The following is a 13,098-nucleotide window of genomic DNA, read 5'->3' as shown; positions in this document are numbered from 1 at the left end:
CTAACTTTTTTTTTTTTTAATTTTACAGCCACACCCATGGCATATGGAGGTTCCAGGTCAAGGGACTGAATCTGAGCTTCAGCTGCAACCTATGCTGCAACTGCAGCAACATGGGACCCTTTTAACCCACTGCACCAGTGCTGGGATTGAACCCATGGCTCCACAGCAGCCCAGGCCACTGCAGTCGGATTCTTAACCCAATGCACCATAGCAGGAAATCCCTAACTTTTATGAGGTTAATGAAATTCCCTTCTATTCTAAAACTGCTATAAGAAACATTATTAGGGGAGTTCTCTTCTGGCACAGCAGGTTAAGGATCCGGCATTGTCTCTGCAGCTGCTCAGGTCACTGCTGTTGTATAGGTTCGATCCCTGGCCTAGGAACTTCCATATGCCGAAGGCACAGCTCCCCCTCAAAAAAAATGAAGAAATAAGAAACTTTATCAGGAATCAATAGTGGATTTTGGCAAATGGTTTTTTCACGTCTACTGAGATGATTATATGATTTTTCTTTTTTTAATTTGTTAATATAGTTAAATACCCTAATTACATTCCAAATGTTAAGCCTACTCTACATTCTTAGAATGCTATTTAATTCTGCAAAAGGTGATATACGTATAGTGATACTAGTGTAAATGTAGATAAGTGATTATCCACCTTCACCATCACTTTGTATTCAAATTTGGTAAGACGGGAGTTCCCATTGTAGCTCAGCGGAAATGAATCCAGCTAGCACCCATGAGGATGGGGGTTCGATTCCTGGCCTCATTCAGTGGATTAAGGCTCGTCGTTATCGATCCGTGGCCTCACTCAGTGGGCTAAGGATCGTCGTTGCCCTGAGCTATGGTATAGGTCAAAAATGTGGCCTGAATCCCATGTTGCTGTGGCTGTGGTATAGGCAGGCAGCTGCAGCTCCAATTCAATTTCTAAACTGGCAACTCCCATATTCCGCAAGTGCAGCCCTAAAAAGCAAACCAACAACAAAAGTTGGTTAGGACCATTGTAACAATGAAAACATATCAATCTTAAAATAAAAAATATTACATAGACGTTAGAAAGTAGAAAGTTACAAGTTAGAGTAGAAGTTAGAAGTAGAAAGTTAGCAGAAGTTAGAAACTAGGGAAGAAGTAGCAGAGGGAAGAACAAAGGCACTGGTAACTTCATTTATATAATGAGAAGTCAAAGAATTCTACTAAAAGTTGAAACAATAGGAAAAATGTATAATGTATGTATATTATATCATTTAAAAGTATATGGTAACCAAAAGAAATAAAGTAGCCCAGGAACCCCCATATTCCACAAGTGCAGCCCTTAAAAAAAAAAAAGGAAAAAAAAAAAAAATAATACAGAGGTAATCGCCAAGACATTAAAAAACAAAATTTGTTCTACAACACTGCAAATGTCCTAGCAGTCGCTGAAGTGTACACTATGAAATGGTTAAAATTATGAATTTAATTTTAAGTAAATTTTACCTCAATATATATATTTTTTAAAAAACCTCAATAATATTTTTAAAAAGTAGTTGCCCCTCGGCATAGAACTTGGAGCATTCAAGGGGAACAGAATCCTAATTTCTCATTATTAAATCTTTTTTAGTACTTAGCTTTTTCCTTGTACCAAATGATCTCAGTCAGTAAATAAACACAAAATTATTTCTTAGCTAAATTAAGAACAAGTAAAATTACTATCAGGAGAAACAATGGAAATTCATGGGGTTTGAATTGTATCCTATGTATTCTTCTTACCACCTCTAATCCTATTCCTTCCTCCATATGTTATGGTACCATTATAGATATAGTTCACTAACAGTAATTTTAAAATGTGGAAATTAAATCATTAGATAAATCACACACTTCTTCCTTACATAGAATAAAAAATAAATTTCAAGTGAAAACAGCAATAGTAATGAACAAATATACCTAAGGTTTTCCATGGAAAATTGTGATCAATTACTCAATAAATAATAATACTGTATTTGCTATTAATAGGTTTAAATTTCCTAAATTTTCCTCCATTTGAAGATGCTACACAGTAAATTCAAAGTTTTCATCAGTTTTTCTTTAAATATAAGTTTCACAGAGTGTATGAAGAGCTTAATACTTACTTATCAAGGAAATCCTTATCCACTACAGCACTGATGTCAAGAAGAGGATTTCCCATTCCAAAGAGAATATTTTCACTAAAAAAATACAGACAATATACAAGTTAGTATTTCTGAAAGCAAGCTGATGTGTAAAATGTACACAAATATGATCATAAATATCTTTACCTTGAAAATAAACACAACATATTAGTTCATTAAACTTTTGATTTGCCTCTTACACCTAGGACAGTGTTTCAGAGGTAGCACAGAGCCATTTAGAAAGGAGAATGACTTTTTTTTTAGGGTCACACCTGTGGCATATGGAGGTTCCCAGGCTAGGGGTCTAATTGGAGCTGTAGCTACCAGTCTTCGCCACAGCCACAGCAACGCAGAATCTGAGCCCTGTCAGCAACCTACACCACAGCCCTCAGCAACACCAAATCCTTAACACATTAAGCAAGGCTGGGGATCAAACCTGCATCGTCATGGATGCTAGTCAGATTCGTTAACCACTGAGCCATGATGGGAACTCAGAGAATGACTTTTAAGTTGGATGAAATAACATAGAAGAAAAGAAGAAAGATCATGCAATTTTCTCCAAATATTTAACAGTGAATGACTGAAGTTAATTAATTTCAAGGGCTATCACAACAAAGTGCTAGGTTCGACAAACATGACAGATAACTAACTCTCTCTAGGAAGTAAAATACTGAACTAATGAAAGTTATCAGCAAGTCATGGAGTCCAGGCAAGAGCACTACTCTTGAAAAACTGTGAATGATTGGGATGGGACCTTCACATGGGTATCACAGATAGAATGATTTTCAATTACATTTAATAGACTTAAGAAAGTCTATTTTCCATAACTGATCACAATATGGAAGGAAAGACTAAACTTCACCACAAGTGACACCTTAAATAGGAACTCAACTGATAGCAAGTGACACCTTAAATAGGAACCCAACTGATACCCAGTGGCCATAGCTGGGTAAACCTACATAGGAGGCATTCTTCTTGTACATGCAATAAAATGTGCCTCTATGTAATTTCCCACTGGTCTCTAATTTGCTCAATGTCTCTTCTAGTTGCCTCCAAAACAGTTACTGCCCTAACCATTTAGACATTATCAGTAATATCAATAGAATCAATACCCCCAAAGTTTCTTTAGAAAAATGAGGTATAGACTACAATTATAGTCTAAAATGATTTAGAAGACTAAACTACAGTTTCTTATTAAAATCACAAACTGAACAACTATGGCCGAATATGCAATAAAGAGAAATTTGTCCCTTTTTCTATTTAAAGAAAGGTGATGCGAGTTCCCACTTTGGCACAGTGGAAATGAATCTGACTAGTATCAGTGAGGATGTGATTCCTGGCCTTTGTCAGTGGGTTGGGGATCTGGCATTGCCGCGAGCTATAGTGTAGGTTGCAGACATGGCTCAGATCCTGCGTTGCTATGGCTGAGGTGTAGGCCAGCAGCTGTAGCTCCAATTCAACCCCTAACCTGGGAACTTCCATGTGCCGCAGGTACGCCCCTAAAAAAAAAAAAAAAAAAAAAAAAAAAAAAAAAAAAGGCTAAAAAATTTAAAAAATAAAGGTGATGAGAGACAGATAAAATAATGTATTTATTTATTCACACTGATATTTGTAATAAAAATAAAAATACTTTTAAGTGCTTAGAAAATGAAAGATCAAGAGGTAGATACAGTAAAACCTGACCATTATTTCATTAGGGATTTCTCTATCTGTGTATTCTTCAGTCAAACAATAATAAGTCCTAGAAATTGTTTTCTAAAAAGGTGGGCAGGGGTATGCTATTGGGCTGCTTCATTGCTTCTTTTTTATTCATCCTTTTAAGTGTTCATTTCAATATATACAGACATATAACCACCACCAAAATCAAAATACAAAACATTTCCATCCCCACAAAAATATTTCCTTCTGTGCTCATGCCAGTCTCTCCACCCCCCACTGGTCCCCTTGTGGTTTTAAGGAATATAACTGTGATGCTTCTATTTTAAAATTCAGTCCTTTGCAGATCTCCTGCACAAATTTAGTAAAAATAATATTACCAAATTAATGCAGCAACCCGAGCCGATGGCTTCTACAGTCAAAAATGTATTAGAGGATGGAGTTCCCGTCGTGGCTCAGTGGTTAACGAATCTGACCAGGAACCATGAGATTGCGGGTTCTATCCCTGGCCTTGCTCAGTGGGTTAAGGATCCGGTGTTACCGTGAGCTGTGGTGTAGGTCGCAGTCACGGCTTGGATCCAGCGTTGCTGTGGCTGTGGCGTAGGCCAGTGGCCACAGCTCTGATTAGACCCCTAGCCTGGGAACCTCCATATGCTACAAGTGTGGCCCTAGAAAAAGGCAAAAAGACCAAAAAAAAAAAAAAAAGCATGGGAGGAAATGAGCACAATCACAATAATCAGGTTTAAACTCATTCTTAAACTTATGTGTCCAACAAAACCTTTTCTTATGAACATAAATGGACAAGAATACATGAAATGTAATTCAGAGCTCTCTGTCTAAAGGACAAAAGAGGAAGAACTTAGACACTGACTCCTGTTCCTCACTGCAAGAAGTACACAACATGGGCTCTGATGAGACGATGTCAAGCTAGAATTGTCTGAGGCCTGGGTGGAATTTGTTGCAACAGTGGCTAGTACAAGAGGTGGGGATGATGGAACTTAAAATAGCACATAAGAGGTGTTGTCATATAGGAAATTAAGAAAAAATTATACAGATATTTCCAAAAGCAAATGAGTTTAAACTGCTCATGTCGTTTTCCTCACCATTATTGTATATAACTGAGAAACTATCATATATGATTTTCTTTCTTTCTTTTTTTTTTTTTTTTTTTTTTTGCTTTTCAGGGCTGCACTAGTGGCATATGGAGATTCCCAGGCTAGGGGTCCAATCAGAGCTGTAGCTGCAGGCCTACACCAGAGCGACAGCAACACCAGATGCTTAATCCATTATCTATTCCAGGGATAGAAGCCACAACCTCATGCTTCCTAGTCAGATTCGTTTCCGCTGTGCCACAACGGGTACTCCATATGATTTCATTCATTAAAAACACTAAATCTTTAAAATGTCTAGCTTCCTAAATACAAACACATACATAAACCAGTGTTCAGGTAAGTAAATACTAAGATGTGTATTACCCTTCTTAAATGATGAAGATACTATTTAAGTAAGCATTTATTTTGATCTTTTTTTACTAGATATGAACAAGAAGGGGTCTGGTTAAGGCCAAAAACTATGACTGAACCATACTGGGATTACTATTTTGTTCCAAATGTTAGCAATGTCTTTTTCCTGGAATGAATGAAAGGATGAAATATTCTGAATGACATTTTTTTTTTTTGGTCAGTAATTTTTATTTTTTTTAATTACTCAAGGAATTTTATTACATTTCTAACTGTACAACAATCATCACAACCAAACTTTATAGCATTTCCATTCCAAACCCTCAATGCATCCCCCAACCCCCACAACCTGTCTCATTTGGAAATCATTAAGTTTTTCAAAGTCTGTGAGTCAATATCTGTTCTGCAAAGAAGTTCATTGTGTCCTTTTTCTAGATTCCACATGTAAGCAACAGCATTTGATGCTGGGGTCTCATTGCCTGACTTCACTTAGTATGATAATTTCTAGGTCCATCCATGTTTCTGCAAATGCCATTACTTCTTTCCTTTTAATGGCTGAGTAATATTCCATTGTGTATATGTACCACCTCTTCTTTATTCACTCCTCTGTCGATGGACATTTAGGTTGTTCCCATGTCTTGGCTATTGTATATAGTGCTGCAATGAACACTGGAGTACATGAGTCTTTTTGGGTCATGGTTTTCTCTGGATAGATGCCCATGGTTTTCTCTGGATAGATAGGAGTAGCTCTCAGTAATTTTTAAATGTCTCATAATTCAGGCCTCCATCCAACATAAATCTATAATTATTATTTTGTTAGCTAACAAATTTTATGCACTGACATAGATATTAGAGTAAAAGATCCTGATAAAATTTTGTCTACTGACATACTAATGTCCATAAGCCTGCTGGTTAACAAAAATGTTTACTTACACTATGGTGCCAAAATAAAAACTAATAATGCATGTCCTTAACCATTACACCAATCATCCTCTCTTTAAATTCAGAAACCTCAGAGTTCCCGCTGTGGCACAATGGGATTGGCAACTTCTCAGGAGCTCTGGGATTCAGGTTCCATCCCCAGGCCGGCACAGTGGGTTAAAGATCCGGCATTGCCATTAGCTGTTGTGTAGGTTGCAGATGGCTTGGATCTGGTGTTGCTATGGCTCTGGCGTAGGCCGGTGGCTACAGCTCCGATTCGACCCCTAGCCTGGGAACCTCCATATGCTGCAGGAGTGGCCCTAGAAAAGGCAAAAAGACAAAAAAAAAAAAAAAAAACCTAAAAGAAAATATCTAGTTCTATATTTGTTTAGTGTCGGAATATCTCCGTCATTGGGGCAAAGATGACAGCTAACTTTTCATCAAGTACTTCTCCCAGAACTCAGGAGGCATTCAAATATTTTTTTAGTAAATGTCTAGTAACAAACAAAATAAGGAATCCCCAAAATGATTGGTTCCCAACATTTGTAAGTTAGGAATTGCACTACTGGATATTTATCCTAGAGAAATTTGTACACAAATGTTCAAAACGGCTTTACTGTTAATAGTAAAAAACTGGAAATAATGCAAATGTCCTTCAACAGGTAATCAGGTAAGCAAAATGTGGTGCACCCATACAATGGGCTAAGACTCAGCATTAAATAGCAATGAACTATAATACGTGGATGGATCTCAAAGGCACTGCGCTGAGTAAAAATAAAAGCCTTACTTATGTGTTGCCTACTGTATGATTCTGTTTACATGGAAAGTAACAAATGCGGAAAGTAACATAATGTCTTTTCTATCAAAGGAAATCTTGGTTACTCCATTTTGCTGAAAAGCCTTCCTGCCACCCCCTCCTCTTTCCCTCTTATCCCAGTAACAATTTGTTTCAAATTAGCCAACCAGGAAGAATGTGCACCCTGACCTGACCAATGGGAAGGGGACAGGTAAATCACCTGCATCAGGGATAAATAGGGGAGGGTCCTTTGTTCAGCACGCATGCTTTTTGGAGTACTCTCACCCTTCTGCAGAAGTAGAGACTTGTCGAGAGTTCTCCTTGTCCACGTCTCACTTTCTGACACTGGTGATCCGAGCCAGTTATCTTAATTTCCAACACAAAGGGACAAAATTACATTGACAGAGAACAGACCAGTAGTTGCTAGGAGTTAAGGCTGAGGAGAGGGTGTGACCACACAGGTATAGGTCAAAGGAGTTTCTTTGTGGTGACAGAAAAGTTTAGTATCGTAACTATGTTAATCTGGAATCTGGACATGATATAATTTCATGGAACTATATGCCACCACCACCACACCAACAAAAAACTGTATGCAAAGACTGGTGATATTTTAATAACATCTGTAGTCAACTTAATAGTACTATACCAACATCACTGTCCTGGTTTTGGTAATATATTGTGATTATGTAAGATTTATCATTGGGGGAAGTTGGGTGAAGAGTGCAGAGGAAATCACTGCACTCTTTTTGCAACTTCTGATTAATCTTTCAAAAAACAAAAAACTTACAAAAAGGACATTAAAAATGTGTAAAAACAATTAGAGTGACATCATCAGGAATGGCAGAGTAAGGGCCTCCAAAAATCCTCTTTCCCAAAAGCAACTAGAACACTAGCAAAAAAAAAAAGTCAAAATCGACAATTTCAGAACTCCACATATTAACCAAAGGCTTGCAACATTTGAAGATCATTTATTCGGGGAGGGGGGCTGAATCTCAGTAACAGCAAGTTTTGTGGTATTTTAAGTTGCCCTATTCCCAGCCACCCTCCTCAGCTCTATGGCAGCCTTAAAATCAGCCCCAAAACATAGTGGAAAAACCAGGAGCCTACAAGCCACTGGAGGAGTTGGAACAGAACTGGAGCTTTTTCAAAGCCCTATTTTCAGAGAACTGCTATTTGAACTTACTGGCAGTTACCAGAAAAACCCCTACTCCCAAGACTTATTATTTGAACTGACTCAGAGCTTGCTAACAGCCTTTTCCCCAGGGGCATTTGTCAAAAACAATCAGCTATAATTGTTTAACACCCCAGCCTTCAGAAGCAGTTGGGGCAAACAAGCAACCAACCAAAAAACCAAAGGAAAAGTGGAGTTCTCCTGTGGTAGAGTAGGTTAAGAATCTGATGTGGTCACTGTTGCGAGGGGTTGCTACTGTGGCTCAGGTTCAATTCCTGGCTCTGGGAACTTCCACACGTTGCAGGTGTGGCCAAAAAATAAATAACTAAATTAAAAAATAAAAAGGGCAATTTCATTTAAAAACAAAAACTGGAGACATGAGACGTCCATAAAGGATTTCGAAAAGTTCTGAACATTCCTGAGAATCTAGAAGACCATGTACATGTGCCCTGGCCTGCAGGGCATACTCAAGAAAGATCTGAAAAGGTACTAAGCAATCTTCTCGGAGCATGAGGCTCCGTAAAAGCAGGAAATAAAGGCTATGGGCAGCATTGTAAGCCTAGCTGAGCACTGAAGGTATGCCTTAACAAGCACATACAGTCTCACAGCAAAGCCTGGGAGATAATAACAAGTATTACTAAGAATGTGGAAAAATTGGAATCCTCATACAATGTTGGTGGAAACATAAAATGATGCCATAGGGTTGGGGAAAAGTTTCACAATTCCTCAAAAAAAAAGCCATAAAATTAACCATATGGAGTTCCCATCATGGCTCAAACAAATCTGACTAGTATCCATAAGGACTCAGGTTCAATCCCCAACCTTGCTGAGTGGGTTAAGGATCCAGCAGTGTGCTGAGTGGTGGTATAGGTTGCAGACACAGCTCAGATCCCATGTTGCTGTGGCTGTGGTGTAGGCTGCCAGCTACAGTTCCAATTTGACCCCTAGCCTGAGACCTTCCATATGCCCTGGGTGCGGCCCTAAAAAAAACAAAAAAACAAAACAAACAAACAAAACTAACCATATGACCCTGCAATTCCACACCTGACATACTCAGGAGAAATGAAAATATGTCACAACACAAAAACTTGTGCATGAATGTTTATAGCAGCATTATTCTTAGGAGACAAAAAGTGGAAATAAAAATATCCATCAACTGATGAATTGATAAACAAAATGTGGTCTACACATACAATGGAATATTATTCAGCCATAAGAAGGAATGAAATATCAATACATGTAACAACATAGATGAACTCTGAAAACATTATAGTCAGTGAAAGAAGCCAGTTACAAAAGCACAAATACATGATTCCACTTGTGAAATATCCAGAATATGGAAAATTCAGATTAGACATGTGGTTGCCAGGGGATGGGCAAGAGAAATGGAGAGAGACTGATAACAGGTATGAGGTTTCATTTAGGAGTGATGAAAATGTTCTGAAATTAGATTGTGGTGGTGGATGCACAACTTTGTGAATATCCTAAAAACCATTGAGCTGTACAGTTTAAAAGACTAGATTTTATGGTATGCAAACTATATATCCATTTTTTTTTCTTTTTTTTGTCTTTTTAGGGCCATACCTGCAGCATATGGAAGTTCCCAGACTACGGTTCGAATAGGAGCTGCAGCTGCTAGCCTATGCCACAGCCATAGCAATACTGGATCCAAACTGCATCTATGACCTACACCATAACACATGGGATGCCAGATCCTTAACCCATTGAGCAAAGCCAGGAATTGAACCCACATCCTCATGGATACTAGTCAAGGTCTTAACCCACTGAGCCATGGCGGGAACTCCCAACTCTATCTCAACTTAATAATTAATAAAAATTAGTTAATAATTAATAAAAAAAACTATTGACCTAATTGGTATTTATGGAGCAAAACACCCAACAACTGCAATATTCATTTACTGAATTAATGATATACAAAATGGGAGTTCCCTTTGGGGCACAGGGGAAACTAATATGACTAGTAACCACAAGGTTGCATGTTCGATCCCTGGCCTCGCTCAGTGGGTTAAGGATCTGTCGTTGCCATGAGCTGTGATGTAGGTCTCAGACACAGCTCAAATCTTGTGTTGCCATGGCTGTGGCGCAGGCCAGTGGCTGTAGCTCCAATTCAACCCCTACCTCGGAACTTTCATATGCTGCAGGTGCAGCCCTAAAAAGCAAAAGTAAAAAAAAAAAAAATATATATATATATATATAAAACAACCTACACTGAAAACCTCAAAACACTGCCAAGTGAAATTAAACACTTTAAACATTCACCAAAATGGACCATATATGAGGCCATAAAACTCATCTCAGTAACTATCAAAGGGCTGAAATCATAAACAATATATTCTCTGTATGTCTATGCCATACAGATACACACTTAAAATATATAAACAATATTCTGCAAACATCATAGAATTAAATTGAAAAGCAATTTTTTTTTTTTTTTTGGCCTTTTAGGGCCACAGTTGCAGCATACGGAGGTTCCCAGGATAGGGGTCTAATCCAAGATACAGCTGCCGGCAGCCTGTGCCACAGCCACAGCAATACCAGATCTGAGCCAAGTCTGCAAACTACACCACAGCTCATGGCAAAGACGGATCCTAACCCACTGACCAAGGGCCAGGGATCAAACCTCATGGTTCCCAGTCGGATTTGTTTCCACTGCGCCACAATGGGAACTCCTCAATTTTTAAAAATAACTTTAAAATCCCTAAATATTTAGAAATTAAACAACAAACTTCCAAATTACCTATGGATGAGAGAAATCACAACAGAAATTAGAAAATAATTTGTACCAGACACCTATCAAATTTAATATGATGTAAAGAAGTACTGCGAGAGGAACATTTTATATATAAAATGCACATATTAGGAAACAAGAAAGGTTTACAATCAATGATCTAAACTTCTGATTCAAAAAAAATTATAAAAAGTGAATTAAATCCAAGAGGAGAAGAAAATAAAAATATGACAGCAAAAATAAATGAAATAGAAAACATATCACCAAAATAGAAGTTCGACAAAACCAAAACCTTGGTTTTTGAAAAGATTAACACAACTGATAACCCCCTAACAAGACTGATCCCCCAAACAATCAAAAAGTGGGTAGGGGAATGCCAATATCAGGAATGAAAAGGGAGACATGAAACAGTTCCTACAATACCAGAGTACTGTGAGCAACTTTTTAACAATTTAACAATTTAGAATAAATTTCTTTAAAAACACAACTTACCAAAACTGACACAGGAAAAACAGTAAATCTGAATAATCATTTATCAACTAAAGAAACGGAAACCTGTAACTTTCCATCCCTTCATCCAAAAGACATTCCAGGCCCAAATGACTTTCTATCAAAAATTTAAAGAAACAATACCAGGAGTTCCCGTCGTGGCACAGTGGTTAACGAATCCGACTAGGAACCATGAGGTTGCGGGTTCAGTCCCTGCCCTTGCTCAGTGGGTTAACGATCCGGCGTTGCCTTGAGTTGCAGTGTAGGTTGCAGACGTGGCTCGGATCCCGCGTTGCTGTGGTTCTGGCGTAGGCCGGTTGCTACAGCTCCGATTCGACCCCTAGCTTGGGAACCTCCATATGCCGCAGGAGCGGCCCAAGAAATAGCAACAACAAAAAAAAAGACAAAAAAAAAAAAAAAAAAAAAAAAAGAAACAATACCAATCTTAAAAGCTATAATAATTAAGACAATGTGGTACTGCTATAACAATATACAAATAGATCAATGGTCAGAATGGTGAGTCCAGGAAAAGACCTACCCCTATCTAAGCTACTGATTGATAATTCTTCTGAGGAAACCCTTATACCATAGCAAAAAAAAATTAGTCCAAGATGGATCATAGACCTAAATGTGAAGGCAAAAACTATAAAGCTTGTAGATGAAAACATGAGGGAATAGTTTCACAACCTTGGAATAAGAAAAGGAAAGATTTCTAAGAACCCAAAAAGTAATAAACATAAAATCACTCAAATCAAAAACCTCAACTTCAAATTTTTAAATTTCTGCTCTCCACTATTCAGAAAATGGAAAAGACATGGCTCAGGGAGCAAGCATTTGCTACACATAAAGTTATGTGCATTTGTGTGTATAATTTGACAAATAACTTGTATACAGAAAATAAAAAGAATTATGAACCAACAACAAAAAGACAACCCAATACAAATATGGGTAAAAAACTTGAACTGACAGTACAAAAGAAAAAAATAAGCAAATAACCTATAATTACATCATTAGCTATCAATGAAATTACAATAACTATAATAGAATAATTACTGCTAAAAATACAATATAACTACATGCTCAGCAGAATGGTTAAAATTAAAAATGCCAAAGACTGTCAAGAATGTAGAGTAACTGGAGTTCCCTGGTAGCCTAGTGGGTTAAGGAGCTGGCACTGTCACTGTTGTGGCGTAGGTTAAATCCCTGGCCAGGGAATTTCCGCATGCCATGGGCAAGCCAAAAAAAAAAAGAATGTGGAGTAACACTGAATGTGGCATGTATTCAGTTTTCTATTTTGGAAAACAGTTTGGTGGTTTCTGAAGTTAATGATACATCTATCCTAGAACAGGACAATTCCACACCTAAGTATTTATCCAAGTCCACACATAGGCTTATAAATGAATGCTCATAGGAGCTTTGTTTACAGTAACCAAAAACTAGAAACAAGCCAAAGTCCATCAACAGAACTGTAGATATATCTACTTAATGGATTATGACTCAGCAGTGAAAAGGAACAAACTCCTGATACATAAAAAGGAAGAATACCCAAAATTATTATTGAACAAAAGCAATCAGATAAAAGTAACCAGACACAACTAGTAGTTGCTATATGATACCACTTATATGAAGTTCTAGAACACACAAAAATAATCTCTACTAACAGAAGCCAGAAAATGACTGTCTGAATAGGGCAAGGAATTGATCGAAAAGAAGGAGAGAAATTTCTTATTATTTT

General features: G+C 37.6%; 1 protein-coding gene across 3 annotated transcripts in view; it reads right to left on the bottom strand.

Annotated features, from left to right (window-relative positions):
- ADK (adenosine kinase) overlaps window positions 1-13,098 on the bottom strand; it is a 484,515-nt gene that overhangs the window by 437,659 nt on the left and 33,758 nt on the right. For all 3 annotated transcript variants that reach the window (XM_003359240.4, XM_003359241.4, XM_021072588.1), the window contains exon 2: window positions 2,104-2,178. In XM_003359240.4, coding sequence (XP_003359288.1) covers window positions 2,104-2,178 — 75 coding nt within the window. The remainder of the gene's footprint in view (window positions 1-2,103; window positions 2,179-13,098) is intronic.

This window comes from Sus scrofa, chromosome 14, assembly GCF_000003025.6.
Source record: "Sus scrofa isolate TJ Tabasco breed Duroc chromosome 14, Sscrofa11.1, whole genome shotgun sequence".
Classification (NCBI taxonomy): domain Eukaryota; kingdom Metazoa; phylum Chordata; class Mammalia; order Artiodactyla; family Suidae; genus Sus; species Sus scrofa.
The sequence above is the reverse complement of the archived record's forward strand: the minus strand, read 5'-3'. Positions and strand labels throughout refer to the sequence as shown.